The 19,539-nt window shown below is 40.7% G+C and overlaps 2 protein-coding genes across 4 annotated transcripts in view; one reads left to right on the forward strand and one right to left on the reverse strand.

Moving 5' to 3' along the window:
* LOC120543135 (nebulin-related anchoring protein) overlaps positions 1-6,975 on the forward strand; it is a 113,520-nt gene extending 106,545 nt beyond the window's left edge. For all 3 annotated transcript variants that reach the window (XM_039776033.1, XM_039776021.1, XM_039776025.1), the window contains 2 exons: positions 5,161-5,313; positions 6,441-6,975. In XM_039776033.1, the coding sequence (XP_039631967.1) occupies positions 5,161-5,313; positions 6,441-6,554 (267 nt within the window). In that variant the 3' untranslated portion in view covers positions 6,555-6,975. The remainder of the gene's footprint in view (positions 1-5,160; positions 5,314-6,440) is intronic.
* A 609-nt stretch (positions 6,976-7,584) lies between these two features.
* The window catches only part of habp2 (hyaluronan binding protein 2), a 60,503-nt gene continuing 48,548 nt past the window's right edge, over positions 7,585-19,539 (reverse strand). The window contains exons 12-13 of the mRNA XM_039735918.1: positions 15,758-15,900; positions 7,585-7,740 (exon numbers count right to left, since the gene is read on the reverse strand). Of these exons, the coding sequence (XP_039591852.1) occupies positions 7,585-7,740; positions 15,758-15,900 (299 nt within the window). The remainder of the gene's footprint in view (positions 7,741-15,757; positions 15,901-19,539) is intronic.

A 19,539-nucleotide genomic window follows, 5' to 3' on the forward strand; every position in this document is an offset into this window, starting at 1 on the left:
CTGTTCTGCAGCAGTCATCTGCTGATGTATGTGTTCCTGCTTTTCAAGTGAGACTCATTCTGCCATTAAAAATGAACTGTTCTGTCTTCTGCTGTACATTGATATCAGGGAGCTGATGCAATAAACAGAAATGGTTAAATTATAGCGGCATGAATTAACTAAACTGCTGTCAATGTTAACAACACACTAACTTGAAATCTGTCACTAAGTCTTTTGTCTCTAAACAGAAAACTTCCTAACAAGTATGCTACCACTAGAGGGCAGGCTAAACGGCCACTTAAAACAGCAGCTCCTTACTAAAGTTCAGAGCAAATATTACAGCGAGAGGCAACAATGGCTTCGTCTGGGCCTTTTGTGCTTAGATACGAAGCTCAGAGGCTGATAGTGGAGGATTTCTAATAATTGAACTGTTTACTTGCATACCATTACATAAACTGCATTTAATACGACGCTGTTTTCTGTGAAGTGCGGAGCTCACCTACAGCACACGTGACAACTTCTTATTAAAACTCATAGACATAGAATTACTAGATGCCGTATGACCAGCAGCATTGTACGTCAACATTACCGCCATATTGCGAGTGGCACTGCTGTGGAGTGAAGTAATGGATAAAGATGCCTCACACATCTGCTGCTTGGGATTGTATAAACTGCTGTACGCTCCAAACTAGATCCCAGGGGATTACATTTCATAGGTAAGGCTGAACAATTGTTTTGGTTATATTTGGCCATTAGAAAATCCCATTTTATAATGTTAGCACTCAAGGTCACCTTACAATAAAATTAAACAACATTAGTAAAATTAAAACAAGAGAATAATAAATCAAAAATCAATAATTAGAAAACAAACAAAGATAACTGGCAGTAACAGTGCAAAATTCACAATTGGTGTGTCAGTTTGAAAAGATAAGTTTTGAGGGCAGTTTTAAAATGTGTTATTGAATCGAGCTGACATATATGAGAGGGAAGAGAATTCCCTCTGAGGAGCACTAGGAGAGACACTTGAGCTCCCATAGAACAGAGTTTGATGTGTGGTACGGAAAGTAGAGCTGCAGATGAGGATCCGAGTGAGCGAGAGGAGTGCAAGTCTGTAGGAGATCAGTGAGGTGGTGGAGAGCTTTACATGTTAGCAGTATTTTGTATTGTATTCTGTAGTTAACAGGGAGCCAGTGAAGTTGAGAGAGAATAGATGTAATATGTTCAGTTGATTTAGAACAGCAGGTTATTATCCTGGCAGCAGAATTTTGAAGAAGTTATAAGCAATGGATACGTTTTTGTGGGATGCCAGATAGAATAGCATTACAGTAATCTATACGTGAGGTGACTCTGGCATTAACCAATACTTCAGTACTGTGTTGTGTAAGAACAGGATGAAGTCTAGAAATGTTTTGGAGATGGAAGAAGGAAGTCCGAGAAATTTTACTTATATGGGAGGAATTATTTAATAATAATTATTATTTAATAATTGCCATTATTAGTGTATAAATTAATATAAATAATTGCATGTAAATGAATCTCCAAAATCTGTTGTATGTAAACGATACTGTTTTAAACGTTATTGTTTTTTCATCAGAAAACCCGGTTTCCACGTCTACCTGAATTAGTTTAAATGGCACTTTTGCCACTCGCAATATGGCGGACGCGCTGACGTATCGTGTCGACTGGACAACACAGTGAATGCAGCTTTTATCTATATATGTCTATGATTAAAACTGGCCGGCCGAGTCTCACCCCGCGATGGGGATGACATTTTCAGATTTTCCTAAAGCTGGAGGGGAAGTGTCCCCCTTGTCCCCTTTGGAGCCTACACCACTAGATGAAAGGATAAAATACTGGAAACATCAGAGAACAGCGCCTAGCATTACTTTTAGTGCTGGTGTAACCTCTTGAAATACGTAAGGGTAGTACGACAGCAAAGTCTCTGTCACAACAGCTTCAGAGGCGAGTTTCTCGTGTGTGGCTGATATCTCCTGACTTCAGGTGACTTTATTTTGGGAGAGAAATGGCTGGAGAGACTTGATGAACTCCTACAGGACAGCACTCAGTTGTTAACTCATCGTGAAAGACAGAAGGCCAGGCAGTGAGTTGCAGTGTGTCTTAGCTGCTCATCTTATTCACGTATTGTGGACAAGAATTCGTCAAATAAACGGTAAAAATCCATTTTTGCTCCTTGTTCCTACTTTCCTCTCTTACAAGAATATTTTGGTATATAACAGGATTGTAAACTTGACCTTTTTGGTTATAGCCAATATGTCTGACAGTTTACATTTGAAATGGGCAAAGTGTCACTGGTCATAAGGCACCTCAGATTCCTAGTAAAAGCTAACAATGTTTTAAATGTGTGTTTAAAAACAAGATAAATATATCGATATATATGTATATTTAGAAAATATAAATAAATATCTACAGTACATAAGCATTTAAAACAGGGGTGAGCAACATCAGGCATGGAGGGCCACAGTGGCTTCAGGTTTTTGTCCCAAATCAGAAAACAATTCTTACCAATGACAAATCTTATTTTTTAATTATTTAATTGAAAGGCTTGTTAGTGTTTTAACTTCTCATTTAGTGATTGGGTTTGAATAAAAACCTGCAGGCACTGCAGCCCCCCAGGACCACCATTGCCCACCCCTGATTTATACTATTAATAACAGTGATGTAGTGACTATGAATTACATTTGCTGAACACTACAGTTGAGGAATGGATCTTATTTCAGCCGCACTGAGCGTCAGTCCATTACACAACACACTTACTCTCATCCCCAGACTCCATCACACTGGGCCAACTTAGAGAAGAAACAAACAAACAACAACACATTCATGGACGCCACACTCTTAAATATCTTGCTTCTTTAGAGTTCTTTAGTGGGTTGTGTGGTTCCTCGTAGGTCCTTTGCTTGACTAAACACCATTTCATTCTGGGAATGGTTCTTTGTCCTTCAAAAAATGTATTAATATGTCGAAAACACCTGAAATCTTTAATGTACCGTAGGCTCCCTAGCAGGACACTAACAGACTAAGAAAACCTCAACTTGGTAATGTATGCAGCGAGAGTCCTTTAAAAAAACATGGGCCACTGGTACGAGAGACTTCAAAAGGTTTCCACACTTTTAGATTTTTGTTGGAAACGGTGAAGGCGGGAGGAGTAGAAATTGGGCATTGAAAAGTTGATATGACGCTGGGAACATCAACAAACGAAGATGACTATGTAGAAAAGTGATGCCGTTTAGATTTGAAATTCCTAATAAATAGAGTTAAATAAAAAGTGTGGAAACGTTTTGAATGTCCGTTGCATTTCCTAAATCTGGTGCCATCTACTCATGGTTATTTACAGAATGGTGCCTGTTGCAGATCTAAATAAATAGAGGGCCTTTCTGGAACTTTCAGGTGAACGGGTCTTTTGGGAGCCGATAATGATTCCCTATGGCATCACCCTGAAGAACCACTCTGGCACCTTTATTTTTAAGGGTGTGCTTCTCCACCTACTTGCCGAAACAGAAGGGGAAGAAAATATATAATACCAAAATGTATGATTATCATTATTATTAAAACGGCGACCTTGTCATTTCCCCAAGAAAAAGTGTGAGAATCTCTGTTACGAGCAATAAAGCCTTTGTAGCACACTCTCAAGTCTTTGTAGAAAATCCATACACCTGAACATCGCATAAAGAATTTAGGACGGTTATAACAAAAAAAATTGGTTTGTGTGAAAACCTTTGGTTATTTGTTTTTCCCCCATAAACCTGAGAATATTTTTTGTTCATCTGGCTTGTTAAATCAAATCCACTAAACAATTTCACTGTTCATTTTATGAGCTCACACACTCACACACAGTAAATAACTCGTTTTCACATCTTCCCACAGGAAAGCACCACATACATGGTAACAAAGCAAATCGCAGGCTGGCTTCTAAATGGAGAACCAAGTACAGTACAATGAGGCATCAAGGTGTTTTGTTTTTTTTTTCTAAACTAAGTTAGCACTTACTTCATTTTCACCAAGTTTAGAGCCTGGTGGATGGTGACGCGCCGATAGCAGCCCGTGATGGGACTGGGCCTGGCTTATTCACGACAGGTACTCCAGTTTATCACTGCAGGCAGCGTGGAGCCCAACAATGTGGAAATGAGTCATTTAAAGCCGTAGAGAAACAAAAAAAGAACAAGGAAGTCTTCCCACGTCCTTCTTGTCATGATCCCAAAGCTCTGAAATACAGCTTTTGAGAAGCACTTCCTTATCTTTCTCACTCCTATTTGGAACTTTCTCCACTTATTCTTCCTTGCGTTTCTGTTGATCGTAACATTCAAGTAGAGTCTGAAGCTCTGCTGTTTGTCTTTTAAGATCTCCTCTCTCTATATTAGTTGTTACTGTAATTCCCAACTGCCATTGCAGGTTGACTACTACTACGTGCAGTATGTACAGTGAGTTTGAAGTCAGCTCATTTCCCCGCTTCAGCTCACTCTGTAGTCCTGGGCAAGTCACCTAATGTGCCGGTGGTCCAGCTGTAATGTGCACATCGGGATGGTCTTTACTCCAGAAAGCCACTTTATTAAATAAACCTTTTCTATTTGTTTTTATATTTCAAGATAACACTGGGGTGCTGCAGGCCATTCCCCATATGCCATATTTCCGTGTTAAATTATCTTGTTTTGTTGTGCTGTCCTGCATTACAGTCTTTGGTGCTATGTAACTTGTTTTTTGAAAGAGCTATGAAAGATACTACATAAAGTTGAATTGATTATTTCATATTAAAACAATAAGAATATATTGAATTATGCTTCTGCGGTGGGCTTTTTTTCCTGCCTTGTGCCCTGTGTTGGCTGGGATTGGCTCCAGCAGACCCCCGTGACCCTGTAGTTAGGATATAGCGGGTTGGATAATAGATGGATGAATTATGCATATTTTGATTACTGAAAGCATTGTCGCATAGTCTAAAGCATTACAATACCTTTAAAGGTCGAGCATTTTCAGACCCAAGAGGCTAGAGGTCGGTATTTAGTACAGAAGGCAGAATGAAAGGTAATACTGTAAACCTTTCCACACATAAACGCTGTGCACATTGACTCTTAACTTCTTTCCTAACTCTATACAAACAGAACATTTAGGGAAACATTGAGAAGGTGTTAATCTGTAACTTCTCTCTCACTCTCTCTTGCTTTGCAGGTTAATTATAAATCAGACCTGAACTGGCTCAAGGGGATTGGCTGGACGCCCCCTGGCTCATACAAAGTTGAAATGGCCAGGAGGGCAGCTGAACTGGGCTACTCCCAGGGGCTGGACCCTCAGGACGCTGCAGCACAGCCTGAGCAGTCAATGGTAAGGAGGCTGGCATAGCGCACTTCTAGGGCGCAAAAACTAACAACTGAATGTGCGAAAAGCAGCGCACACCAGGTGTCACCTGCTTCCAAATCCAAAAACAAGCTCATTATTTCCCTGGTAAAAATGACATGTGCAATATCTCACGTTCAGTATTTACTTTATATGAAAAGCAGACTAGTTATTGCTCTATTAAAAATAAGAAACACAATATCAATATATTTTATATAAGAAAAGAATCTTCTTGTTTCGGCTGCTTCCGTTAGGGGTCGCCACAGCAGATCATCTTCTTCCATATCTTTCTGTCCTCTGTATCTTGCTCTGTCACACCCATCACCTTCATGTCTTCTCTCACCACATCCATAAACCTTCTCTTTGGCCTTCCTCTTTTCCTCTTCCCTGGCAGCTCTACCCTTAGCATCCTTCTCCCAATATACCCAGCATCTCTCCTCTGCACATGTCCAAACCAACACAATCTCGCCTCTCTGAACAGTACAGAGTAATGGGGATTCTGGGAGAGAGATGCAGGCAGGGTGTAATGGGTGGAGAAGAGTGTCAGGAGTAATTTGTGACAGACGGGCATCAGCAAGAGTGAAAGGGAAGGTCTACAGGACGGTAGCTATTTTATATGAGTTGGAGACGGTGGCACTGACCAGAAAGCAAGAGACAGACCTGGAGGTGGCAGAGTTAAAGATGCACTGGGTGTGACGAGGAAGAAAAGAATAAAATCCGAGTTAATGGCTCATCTTGACAACTGACTTTTCTGAGTTAATATCCTTTGTAAACAGTTTGTCAGAACGAGTTCAGAAAGTGAGCTGACTGCTCCATGTCTACACGCTGACAGGGCCGTCTTAACGCAGGGGCATGCTGGGAAGTTGCCCAGGGGGGCCCATGCTAATCTATGTATGTTGTGACTTGAGGAGTGGTTGTGTCTGCAGGGGCCACAGTGCACTGCTTTGCCCGGGTGCCTATAATGCTGTTACGACGGGCCTGCACGCGGACACCTTTTTGTATGTGTCACGGCCTAGTTGATTCTGCACGTCCCTTCTGAACCTGTCAGGGTTACACATTGGGTCAGCGATGAGGACTCAACTGGCCACTAAGAAGTGTTTCATTTTCTATTATAGGTAAGTCAGAATTTGCAGAACGAAGAATTTCAGCAGAGCGGAGTGAATCCTGATGCTACCGAGATCCTCAGCGTGAAAAAGAAAAAAGGATACACACCTAAAAAGATGATGTAGACTCTTGTGTGCATTTTCAATACAGTAGAAGAAAAAGACAACACCACTGTCCGGCAGCTCACTGTACAACAAAAGGCCGATGCTCAGTTCGCCAAGAGTGGATATAAAATAGCTGCATTTCTAGTGATTTGTGGGAAAAAATAAACAGAGGTACAAACGATCGAGAAAAACAGTTGATATTTTCGTGCCATGTGAAGCACAACTTTAAAAGAAGTAGAGATCAGTGAAGTTTATTATTTTTAACAGATGGTAGAATTGAGGTGTCTGACAGGTTCAGCTGTGTATGAAACAGAAACTGTTTGAAGCTTTTTTTAGAGTTGCTTTACCCCCAAACGCAAAGCATTATGCTGCACTGCACCTCAGACCGATCGGTACGGTCATATGTGCCTGTTTTAAATTCAATAAATATTGTAATACAGTATGTTGGTCACTTTTAATTTTTTCTTAATCTCATTCTCACTTCCATTCATCTTTTCTCTATACCTGCGTTTTCTTGGTGAGAGACAACCCTGACAGAGGAAGCCACCCATCGACTTGACGGTAGGCCTTCACAGAGTACATCTACATGCACATCCAGCAATTGACATTTGCCAGCAGACGTAAGTGCTTGCATTTGTGGTGTGCTTAAACGTGGATATAAAAAAAAATGGAAGGCATCCCAGCTAAAAATGCAGCAAAGGCCTCTACCCGCTACGCCACCTCATCTTTGAAATCTCCTGCTGCTGCTGCTGCAGAATTTTCATTTAAGTCCACTGCTGTAAAGGCATCATATTACTTTGAAATGACCGAATCTTTTTTCTGCAAATTCAAGATTTTTCATGTCTGGCTGTTTGATTTTATTTATTTCACAAAATCTCATGGTAGCCTGTTGCAGACAGCATAAACTGGACATGGCAAACAACATCCATTCCACTTTGTAGCATTTTTCATTAGGCAGACAGATCAATATGAACAGGCGAGTGATTGCAATTTCTGAGTTCATACTTGACATTCTTAAAGGTCATCCATTACTGTGGAGTGAAAGCAGAAATCAATTAATTTTCGATGTTATCCAGTCCCTGAAGTGAAGGACGTCAGCGTAGATTCCTGGTTTATTCTTCACGCCACAGCTGTCACCCCAGCTCACAACGCCATAGAGGTAATGTACTCCTTTGCGTGAGCAAGTTAGTGGCCCACCAGAGTCTCCCTGTAAAGAAAAACAAAAGGTCACCCTGTCTTTACCGTCTGTTCATTTTCTAAACCAGGTTTTCTTTTTCTAAATAGTGTTAGAGAAAGTGACAAACACCAATCCTGGGTACAACAACTGCAGGACAGGGACCCCAATCTCGAGTGTTTTTAGAAAGTCTTCAGACCCCTTCACGTCCTGCGCTTTATTCTGGGAGCCCAGCTTTTTTCCCTCAGTCAGAGAATATGCTGTCAGTGTGAGTGATCATTTTAAAGTTCTGCTGAGTCAATATATAGCGCCTCCATAATTTACATGCACCACCTTATTCTAAAATCGTTTCCATTCATTTTTTCCCCTCATTGAGCAGTACTAAATACCCCAGAATGACAAAGTGGAAACAAGATTTTAGAAATCTGTGCAAATGTATCAAAAATAAAAAACCTGAAATATCACACTGACACAAGTATTCAGACCCTTTGCTCAGGACTTCATTGAAGCACCTCTGGCAGCGATTCCAGCCTGGAGTCTTCTGTGTTATGACGCAACAAGCTCCACACACCTGGATTTGGAGATTTTCTGCCATCCTTCCCTGCAGATTTTCTCAAGCTCTGTCAGGTTGGATGGAGACCATCAATGGAGGGCTATTTTCAGGTCTATCCAGAGATGTTCAATTGGGTTATAGTCTGGACGAGACCATTTACAGAGTTGTCCCAAAGCCACTCCTGTGTTGTCTTTTCTTTGTGCTTTGGGTTGTTGTCATGATGGAATGTTAACCTTCAGCCCAGTCTGAGGTCCAGGGTGCACTGGAGCAGGTTTTTATTACGGATATCTCTGTACTTCGCTTTGTTCAGCTTCCTCTTAACTGTGTTTGGTGTCCAAGTCCCTGTCACTGAAAAAACAACCCCATAGCATGATGCTGCCACCTCTGGGATTCATGGTAGGAATAGTAATGAATGGTGTCTGATTTCCTCCAGGCATGGCACTCTTCACTCAGTTTGATCAGACCACAGAATCTTGTTTTTATAGTCTGAGAGGCCTTTAGGTCCCTTTTTGCAAACTCCAAGTGGGCTTTTATGTGTCATCTGACCACTCTACCGTAAAGCCCAGGTTAGTGGAGGCAGGCGTACTTCTGGAAGTTTCTCCCATCTCCACACAGGTTCTCCAGAGCTCAGCCAGAATGACCATTGGGTTCTTTGTCACCTCTCTCATCACGGCTCTTCTCCCCAGATTGCTCAGTTTGGCTGGGCAGCCAGCTCCAAGATAGAGTTGTGGCTCCATCCCTGGATGATGTGCAGATCCCTGTTCCATGTCCTGTTACTTTATTTATGTTAACATTACTTTTGTTAATTATTTGCATTATCCCTTGTTTTTGATTTTATCTCTAAGTCTTCATGTGCCCCCTGTTTTGTGGGTAGTTCCCAAAGAGGCAGGACCACCTGCCCATCATCTTCAGGGACTGTCCTCAGCCCTATTAAGGCAAGAGTTTCCCATCATTCCTGGCGGTTCATTGAATTGTGTTTTTCGCACTGTAATTGTGTTTTTGTGATTTCTCTGGTTTTTTATGTTTTGACCTTGTGCTCTGTTTTTTGACCATTCTCTAGATTACTGTATTGGGACTTTTGTTTTCATTGGGTTGTCTTATTGTTTTGCACAACTCCCATTGCCTTCTGTGCTCCATGGATCTTCATGGTGGCTGAAGAGCGTTTTTGAAAAATAAACCTTTTTTTTCATTTTTTTTACTGTGTTTGCTCTTATATCCAGCCGGGGTTTGATGGTATTTCCCCCTCTAGTGGGTCTCTCAGTTCATAACAGTTCTAAAAGTAATCCTTTTAGTAATTCTAGAAACAGCTGAGTTTTTGGAGTTTTTTTTTTCTTGCCTTCTTTCTCTAAGTAACTCCTTCGACCTCATTGCTTGTCTCAATATGATATTTCATTTTTTTTTAATTTTTAAAAAATTAGTTAAAATCCTCTATTTTTTTTGCTTTGTCATTCTGGGGTATTGAGTGTTGCTTGATGTGGGAAAATGTTCATTTAACAATTTTAACATAAGGCTGCAATGTAACAAAATGTGACAAAAGTGAAGGGGGCCTGAATACTTTCTGCAGGTACTGTATGTTCTCTCTGAAGAGTTTTACAGTTGATGGTCATACTGACAACATGTTCTTAGACTGAAGACTAGAAGACCACATGCACTTCGCTGCGGTCGCTGTAGTTGGAATAATTATCAATCTACATGCGACTTATAGAGCTTCTTTATATACATTTTTGGTTTGTCCTAAACACTAAGAAACACTAAAGGAAAAAATGCTATTCAGTAAGTACTGCATCTAGTAAACAGTAAATCAGTAAAGGAGAGAGGAGTAAACACTAAGGAAAAAGAACGGCAAGACCGCGTCAGCTGCGGAGCTCAGCTCGGAGCGAAATAAAGTGAATGAAATGAGGTGAATGGGAGGGGAGATGATGACGTGACTCCCCCACCCGCCTTAACCCTCAATCCCTCCACAAACACAGTCTCTTGGATCTCAACTATCCTTTATATAAATCAGTAAAGGAGAGAGGACTAAACAGTAAGGAAAAAGAACGGCAAGACCGCATCAGCTGCGGAGGTCAGCTCGGAGCGAAATTAAGTAAATGAAATGAGGTGAATGGGAGGGGAGATGATGACGTGACTCCCCCACCTGCCTTAACCCTCAATCCCTCCACAAACACAGTCTCTCTGATCCCAACTCTCCTTTATATGTATAGATAAAACCATCAGTGCTCCCAGACTAGATGCACAGGCACACAGGGAGAGTGTGACAACATCACTGAACTTCCAGTTGACAAAGCCACCTTGTGTGGCACCCCATTACTGTCCTTCACAGTGTGGTGTAAACCTCAAGATGGCAGGTTCAGTAACCTAAAACTGCATTACATTCATTACAAAAGTTTCTACATTCATTTTTACTGAGACACTTAGGTTGCATTAGCCGCTTGGAGTGATCAGCCCACCTGTTTATATAATGGCGTGAATATTTAGATAATGAAAAAAGCAAACAAGTAGTGCTTAATCGAGCAGTTCACGATGTAAGAGCCGGTAATGCAGCACTCATCATCCTAAGATCACTGCGCTGTTGCTCGGTATGAGAATGGACAGGAGCGTCCGTGGATGAGGGGGTGGCATCTGCCTGTGTGCACTCATCCCAGTAAGTGGCCGGTGGCCTGTCACCCCCAAGTCATTCAAACTGGGCAAGCTGAGACCCAGTAATCCCTGTTAAAGCTGCACACAGCTCACCCGTCCTGCTTCTCTATTTGGCATAAAAACAGTCAAGAAAGTCAAGTGACGCATTGTGAAAGAAGAGAATAAGTGGCAGAACCTTTCATGTCCTTGAATAATTCAATGCTTATGAAGTTATGCAAATCAGAGAGTCTTTATTTAGTCTCTTGAGTATCATGGCCACAGCAAGTGGCGAAAAGCGCAATGAAAATTAATGAAGCAAAGGTGAAAACATGTAACGTTCAAGTAGTAATTCAAAAATTCATTTTATTGAAGAGCAACTAAAATATGCAATTATTGAAATGCTTTTTCAGTTCAAGTAAACCACTCGTTCTTAAAAAGGGGCCCCAATTTTAAAACATTTAAAACGGGTCTGGATTTCGTTTTTTTGCAGTGCTGTGTTTGCTTCCTCCATTGTTAAGCCCTGCGACAGCCACTGCCTCTAAATGGCACCGGCACGAGGGGGCACAGGGGTTTGTGTGACAGTAAACCAGGGATGAACCCGCCTTTCATCCATTGGTGTCCAGATAAAATGAGATAATGATGTTTCATAACATGTAGGCTCCAATGAAAATGTCTTAAGAGTGTGACTTTGGAATGGCGGAGGAACTTTCACGCCTCATTAATCCTAAGTGCCGTGTTGGCCTGGGGTAACTGGTAAGGTTATAAATAAAAAGCAAACAAGTCTAAGGGGACCGGCCATACAAACAGCAGTCAAACGTTATGCCTGTCATTATTATTTCAAATAAAACTATACAAACAATATTCAGAGTAAGGATAATGAGACCAACTCCTGGAGCCAAGCAGGTGTAGCTCCTGGTGGCTCGATGATGATGATGATGACTACTTCAGCAGTAAAAGTGGACTGAAAGTATAGTGATGAAAATCTATTGTAAACACGTGTAAGTGAATTATATGGGGAAGCAATGTGGCCTCTTTTATATAAATGTTTAATGATTTTGTTAATCAAACACAGGCGCATTACCTGCAAAGTGATGGCACGTCAGTTACAGCAATACGGCCATGTGGTGCGATTCCCTGAGGGTGATCCTCATTGTTGAATGGCTGGACCAGGCCAAGAGGTCGCCCACATAAGACCTGGCTGTGGCAGATAGAGGGTCATTTCCGTAGAGTGGGGCTGAGCCGCATGTCTGTCTGGGGGGGGTTTCCAACCAGGACCTCAAGCTGTTTCGTTGTGTGGTGGGTGCGGCAATGCACTGTACCAGGGCATGCGCCCCAACCTGACCTGACCTGAAACACAGGCTTCTATTCCAAAAAGCCCGACAGGTGGTCATAAGATGTTCATTGTCTCTTTTGCAATCACTTGGGGAAAATACCCAGCTATGCATTTTATTTAAAGCTGCTTTTTTTCTGCTAAAGATTCAAGAAACGCAAGCATCGCAAAGGTGCACTGGGGAGCAATTAGCCATGGAGAGGTTTGCAAAATGATAAGGAATGCCTCCATTTATAATAATAATAATTCTTTGCATTTATATAGCGCTTTCTCACTACTCAAAGCGCTCAGCAATTGCAGGTTAAGGGCCTTGCTCAAGGGCCCAACAGGGCAGAATCCCTTTTGGCATTTAAGGGATTCGAACCGGCAACCTTCCGAGTGCCAGTGCAGATCCCTAGCCTCAGAGCCACCACTATCCATCCTTTCAGCCATTTTCCAACCCGCTGAATCCACCACTACTCCCTGTTATATGTGGCTCCAATGGATTATTTGTTCTTTATTGATTTTTTCAGCTACTGTATATAGACAGCATTTCCCTGGAGTGCAATTTAAGTGTGAACATTGTATGTACAGTTTAATGCAGTGTGCTATATATATAAATGGAGATGCATGGGGGAAGACTTTACGGTGACACAGTAGACTAACTGCCATCTATTCCTATCAGCACCAGAAACAACTTCAAGTAACCCGAACTACAGCTCTGTACCCGCCGCAGTGCACTTTAAAACGGCAGCCTGATGACCCAAGTCTGTCATTCTGAACCAGCAACTGAAACAAACACATGAGACGTCATCGACAGATTTGACTGAATCAGCAACTGGTGGCGGTTCAGGTGGCTTCCGGCTGTTTATATAAAGCACTTTGTGTGTTTAGAAAAGCATTGTATAAATGTGCTGTTACTTGTAGTGATTACATGGGGAATCCATCTTGTGTTTCCCTTTCCATGGTTGTGATTGCATACATAAGGAAAAAATTAAGAAAATCCAGAAGAATACTAGAGAGCAAGTGGTACAGACTGTATATACAGTACGTATAGACAGAGACATACAGTATAAAAACACTAGCTTGGGGTTTATTATGCAAAAAATGTGGATAATTTTATAAAGAGTGAGTTCCACAATACAAAGTCATCCCTAAAACAACAGTCACAAGAGAAAAATGGACGTTGTATGGCAGATTTTGTAATTTGGAGAAAATTTTCATTGATGAGAGATTAATAATAATTAAATAATAATACATTTTATTTATATAGTGCCTTTTCCATGCTCAAGGCACTTCACAGAGTTTAAGAAAGAACGGTAGGGTATACAGTATATAGCACTGTAAAAACTAAATAAATAAATAAAGAAGATTAAGACAGTAAATTCAGAGAAAAGCCTAACAGACAACATAATTGATGGTCTAGCACACACACACAAGTTTAGAAAAATAATCATCAAATGCCTGGAAAATTAAATTATTTACAAATAGTTTTGGTATTTCCGTTTATTGGTGGCAAGCTTTGTATCTGTACTCACTATTCACTCAATTGCAACAGATTTACATTTTGGAATATTCTGTATTTACTCTTTGTTTAAAATTGCCCCATATCTCTCTATTACAATAAAAAAATCTTGGGTTGAGACGTGATTTTCTCGGAGACACTTTAACGTCTTGCGAGTTAGGCTGTTGTACAGGCTTTTAAAATTTGGATGCACTGCGCGACAAGCAGAACACGCAGCACGGCACAAGCAGCATCAAGCTAGCTGATCGAGCAGGTAAAAGGAGGAGGTAAAAAAACTGTGTTTGTTTCCCATTGTATCACCGTTTAGGAGGGGGTTTCGGAGGAGCGACCGCATCTCCTTAGCGTGCGTTCAGCCCCCCTCTTCACAATGTGAGAGGCAGAGACTTGAAGTGGCTGGCGTAGCGCATCCCAGGGGCATTGGGGGGAATAACTCATTCACTACAGCTTTATTACTGGCACATATCAAGAAATAAAAAATGAATGAAAATGAATGAAATGAAAATTGTATATCCGGTTAACCAAACCCGTGGGGTAAGTGAGCAAAGCGAGCAGGCTGCGCAGCCCCCTAGTTAGACATATATAAATGAAAGACCTGTGCGTGTGTGTGTATGGTGCAGTCCGCTCTGCTCACGCTCAGCCACAGCCACTAGAGGGCGATAATATGCACGTTTACATTTTTAGGCACTTGTATGCACCTCACTTCTCACAATGAAAGACCTGTGTGCAGCAAACGGCACCTCACAACAACAACATCGTGCTAATGACACAGATGAAGAGACACAACGTCGAAAGGAAGCAAACGCCTTAGAGATATAAAAGTGAAACACCTCAGTAACGGAGGGCAAGGCTTGAAGTTTTCATTATAAACAGTGTCTATCTAGAGCATGGGTGTCAAACTCCAGGCCTGGAGGGCCGCAGTGGGTGCAGGTTTCTTTCTAACCCTTTTCCTAATCAGTGTCCAGTTTTTACTGCTAATTAACTTCTTTTCCCTCTATTTTAATAGCCCTGTTTTTAAAGATTAAGTCTTCTGAATTGATTCTTTTCTTCAATAAATGACAGCCAAACAGAAATGAGACATGAAACAAGCCAACAGATGACCAGCTAAATTGGGGCTTCAAACTCCAACCATTTCTATAATGAGAAGCTTATTCTTGCTGTTAATTAAACCCGTTATTCAATTCCATGGCTTGTTGCTGCTCTCTTTTTGCCACAGCAGACATTTCCAAAACTGTTGATATTCTGTTTTTTTCTAAGAACTCCTAAAATGTTTTGTTAACCTGAGGGAATCAACCTTACTGAGACCTTCATCTTTATTTTCAGATTTTGTTTCATGGGTACAGGTGAGCTGGTCATGTCCTGCTTGTTTTGTGTCTTATTACTGTCCGGCTGCTAATTAAGGAAAAAACAACTAAGGGGCCTGATTCAAGCTAATTAAAGCTAAGGCTAAAGAAGTTAATTAGCATCAAAAAACTGGTCACTAATTAAGAAGATGGTTAGAATGAAAACCTGCAGCCCTCCAGGACTGGAGTTCGACACCCCTGATATAGAGGGTGGTCCAGATCTAATTATGCAATTTTCATTACACTATAACTTATTGAGTTTATCACATAGAAAATCACCCGAAAAATCCCAGACCATCGAGAAGTGTGCGAACTGACAACATGAAGAATCGTCTTTGCGCCGAACTGGAATCGTCCCCACATAAATCAAAGTCATTCGGACAATCTACATAATTAGATCTGGACCACCCTGTAGAGGTAGTTTTTCGAGACAAAATAAGACTCATTTGACAGCGATACGGCTAAGATATGGTATCGCCAGTGTCTTCTTACGAAAGCTAGAGGGGCAGCAAGCACAAGGTGGGTCCACGTCCTCTACCCTGGGTAATTCTAAAGAGTAAGCCGACGCATCTCCAAGTTCATTAATATAATAAAACTGCTAGGGAGTCTTTGGGTTGTTTTTTGTCATGAAGACCACATGAAGCTAGTTCTAAAATAAATGTATTTTTCAATCGTTAATAGCTTGTTGCAAGTGAAACACATACCTGGCATGAATCCGGTCCACCCTTTAGGTTTCCAGCACAAAACATGCTGTCGTCCAATCTGTCTCCATAGGATTTGTTACTTGTGCAACGCTCCTTGGAAATAAGAAGTACCTTGGCATCCAAAAGATTGTTTGAAAGATAAGCTTAAAAGGAAAAAGTAATAGAATTGATATAATTTTAATCCCTACACATTGGCTGCTGGCTTAGAGAAATAATACAAATGCATGTACCCTGATGCAAATTTGATGTAAAAAATAAACAAAATATAGGTTCATTTGATTGATATTCATTAATTTCTTTCTTATGTCTTTATTATATTGTAAATGTAACACAGGTAAGTCTTGGGGACTGAGTGGGGTCTGATGCTTTACTATGTAATGCCTAATAAGCTGTAAATGAAACATGTTTTCTTGTAATCTTGAACGGTTCAGTTGCCATGTGATGCAGTAAATAAATGTACAGGTTGTCATGCATGTGTGCCGCTCTGCTAGAGTAGGCGATACCACGCTGGGATGAGAGGGGGTGCTGTCACCTACAGTCTTGTCTCTTTCCTCCACAGCACTGAGAAGATGCCACAAGTAACCACACCCCCTTGGCTCTGAGATATCCCGCCCCTTCCAGTCCCAGCCATGTCAAGGCAGGCGGGCCTCATTCTTGATCCAAGCCTTCTACTGCATGGAGCTCCTCCTGACATAAAATCGAGCCTGGCTGAAGCTTTGCAGCCTTGTGTAACTTTTGTGCCATTGAGCACCTGCTTATTTGAAATTTATTTATTTGAAGTGCCACTCCGCTTACTTTTAAAAGCTGCACAGGTGTCAGGGCTGCCCACCTTTCTGCAGCCTACCAGACTGTGGCCACCACCCAGCATGGTGCTTTTTACTTTTCTGCTGACTTGATTGTAGTATGAGGAGAGAAAACGCATTTGTATTTCCACTTATGTACAATGTGGCTATCACTGATGGAAACACTCCAGTGCTGAATCCAGAGGGTAACAAGTAGCTTATGAAAGTAGGTTATGAAAATATGTCTGCAGTGACTAATTCTGGATTTGAATAATTACCTTGATTTGTTATTTTCAGAAATACATAATCATTTTACACTTAATTAAAAAAGTAATCTTTAAGCCAAGGCAGTAGTGAGTAACTATTGCTGTTATCAAAAATATCTGCAGTGCTAAGTTCCGTATTCTTGTAATTATTGGTTATTATTTATCCCAAAAATTCCTAAAAAAATTCAGCCCCTAGTAAAAATAACATTTCTTTAAACTTAAAGGCTGTTTCTGAAATGGTTGATTAGTTTTGTATTATCCTTAAAAAAAACACAGGCAGTCAAGACTGCATCAAAATTACAAGAGGGTAATATCAGGAACCCCTCACATATTTTTGTGGTACTTTGGGGGAACTTGGAAGAATAAAGGCTGGGGACCACTGATCTACCACAATACCTACAACATCACTCATGACACTGTCACTGTCATTCTCAACATGCTCTTTCCAAGGTGTTTGTTTCATTCACTAATGATATACACAGCATTGTTCATTCCAACAGACGGTGTATTCAAATACACAATATTTATAATACACAATAATCTAATAAAGGAAATTTTAAACAGAAAAAAAGTTGCACTGGTGACCACTGACTAACATACGGAGGAAAGTAGCTGATTACATAACTCCAGAGGTTTTAAATTCGGATCCTGGGAGATCATTCTGCTATATTAATGACAGCAGTTTAATCGACTCAAATGAGAATAGTACTCCTTCTTTCATTTTTTGTTTTATTTTAATATTTTTTTCTTTTTAACTTTTCTTTTATTAAGCTACAGTGTATGCATTGTTGAACAACACACTGTAGTGAGGATTCTTTGGGCGCAGGGAGTGAAACCTGTTGAAATTCACCAAAGGATGTTGGTTTGTGCAGATCAGTAGGCTGTTTGGGTATCCATCTCTACGGTACTCCAAGTGTCTGTGCAGATCCAGAGCTGATATTTAAATGTGCAGCAAAAGCAGTAAACATTCACCATGTCGATGTGGGCCTGTGTGCACGAAGTGGATGGTCGACCAGGTCGAGCTTCATCAGTTACACTTGTTCTTCCTGCTTTACACCCTTCTGCCTGTTAATACACTTTTCTCTGAGTCGTGCTGTTTTCACTTCAGTACTGAGCCAACATTCTTTGGTGAATTTCTCAGATTTCAATCCCTCTGCCCAAATAAATCGCACTACGGCACGCTGCTCAACAATGGGGCAATCCCGCGGTGCAGTGCTCATATTCATTTGAACTTGGCTTCGGCTGGACTAACAGCAGTGTTTGAATTACCCATAAGCCATTGCAAACATGTGACATCGTATCAGCTGCTATTCATTGCGGTTACCATATAATTTTCAAATTGCCATTACTTTTTCACTTACCTTCATATTATTTGCAACAGTATATGTTTTAAAGATATCGCAGAAATTCCAGTACATGTACCCTTTATTTACTGGTACAACAAATGCAAATAAGAATTCCACCTTGAACTTAAACAATAGGGACAATAGGGCAGACTAAATATGATAGCACAACACAAGTCAATCAAACAACTGAAAATAATGTTGGTCAAGAAAGTTTTAATTAAAAAATACTTTGTTATACTAACTTCAGAAATGTACTCAGTGTTTCTATGCCCATAGTTTTGGAGTTAAATCCTTTTTTAGGCTGTGTATTTAGTATATTTACCCTTTAAAGTGTATGGGTGTTTTAACGTTAAAGGATTCAACAGGTTTTTTTTTGTGTACGTTTTATCAGTAAGTTGGTGGTGCCAGCAGCTGTAACACAAGTGGGCATGATGAGACAGGAGCCTGATCCCTGTCTGAGGCACAGCTACATGCCAGGTGATGTCAAAGTGTACACATCTATGTATTTAGATCTTTAAAAATCAATTCCTTAGGTTCTCATCTGGACTTTTTCCTTGGAAATCATGGAATGGTCAGCAACGAGTACGATGAAAGGCCTCGTCAGGACTGCTCTTAACTCTTTCAGGGCTGATGTCAACTTTTGTCAAAAGGGGGAGTTGATTATGGTAATCAACTGTAAACCGTGACAAAACCAACTGTTATGTTTTAGTTGGCTTTCATCGGTTTTGACCGAGAATGCAGGGCTCAGTACTGGGACCTTTACTGTTTTCACTTTACATGCTTCCACTGGGATCTCTCATTAGGAAACATAATGTTAATTTTCACTCGTATGCAGATGACACCCAGTTATACCTTTCATTTAAATCAAATGAAGTTTCTCCGATGTTGTCTTTAATTAGTTGTGTTAGTGAATTAAAGGAATGGATGAATGAGAACTACTTGTCTTTAAATACAGATAAAACAGAGATGTTAATTGTTGGAGGGAATGACGCTGATCACAGCAATATTTTGTCGTCATTTAACTCAGTTGGAATCCCAATTAATTTTACTGAATCAGCCCGCAATCTAGGTGTTATCTTTGACTCTAGCATGTCATTTAAAGCGCATATTACAAAGTCGTCCAAAACATGTTTTTCCATCTTAAAAATGTTAGGAAATTAAGGCGCTTTCTAAATAAACAGGATTGTGAGAAATTAATTCATGCATTTATCTCTAGTAGGATTGACTACTGCAATGCGGTGTTCACTGGCTGTTCAAACTGTTCTCTATACAGCCTCCAGTTAATCCAAAATGCCGCTGCAAGAATTATTACAAGAACAAGAAAATATGAACACATAACCCCAGTTCTTAAATCTTTACACTGGCTCCCAGTTAAGTTCAGGGCAGAT

This window comes from Polypterus senegalus, chromosome 1 (genome assembly GCF_016835505.1).
Source record: "Polypterus senegalus isolate Bchr_013 chromosome 1, ASM1683550v1, whole genome shotgun sequence".
Lineage (NCBI taxonomy): Eukaryota > Metazoa > Chordata > Cladistia > Polypteriformes > Polypteridae > Polypterus > Polypterus senegalus.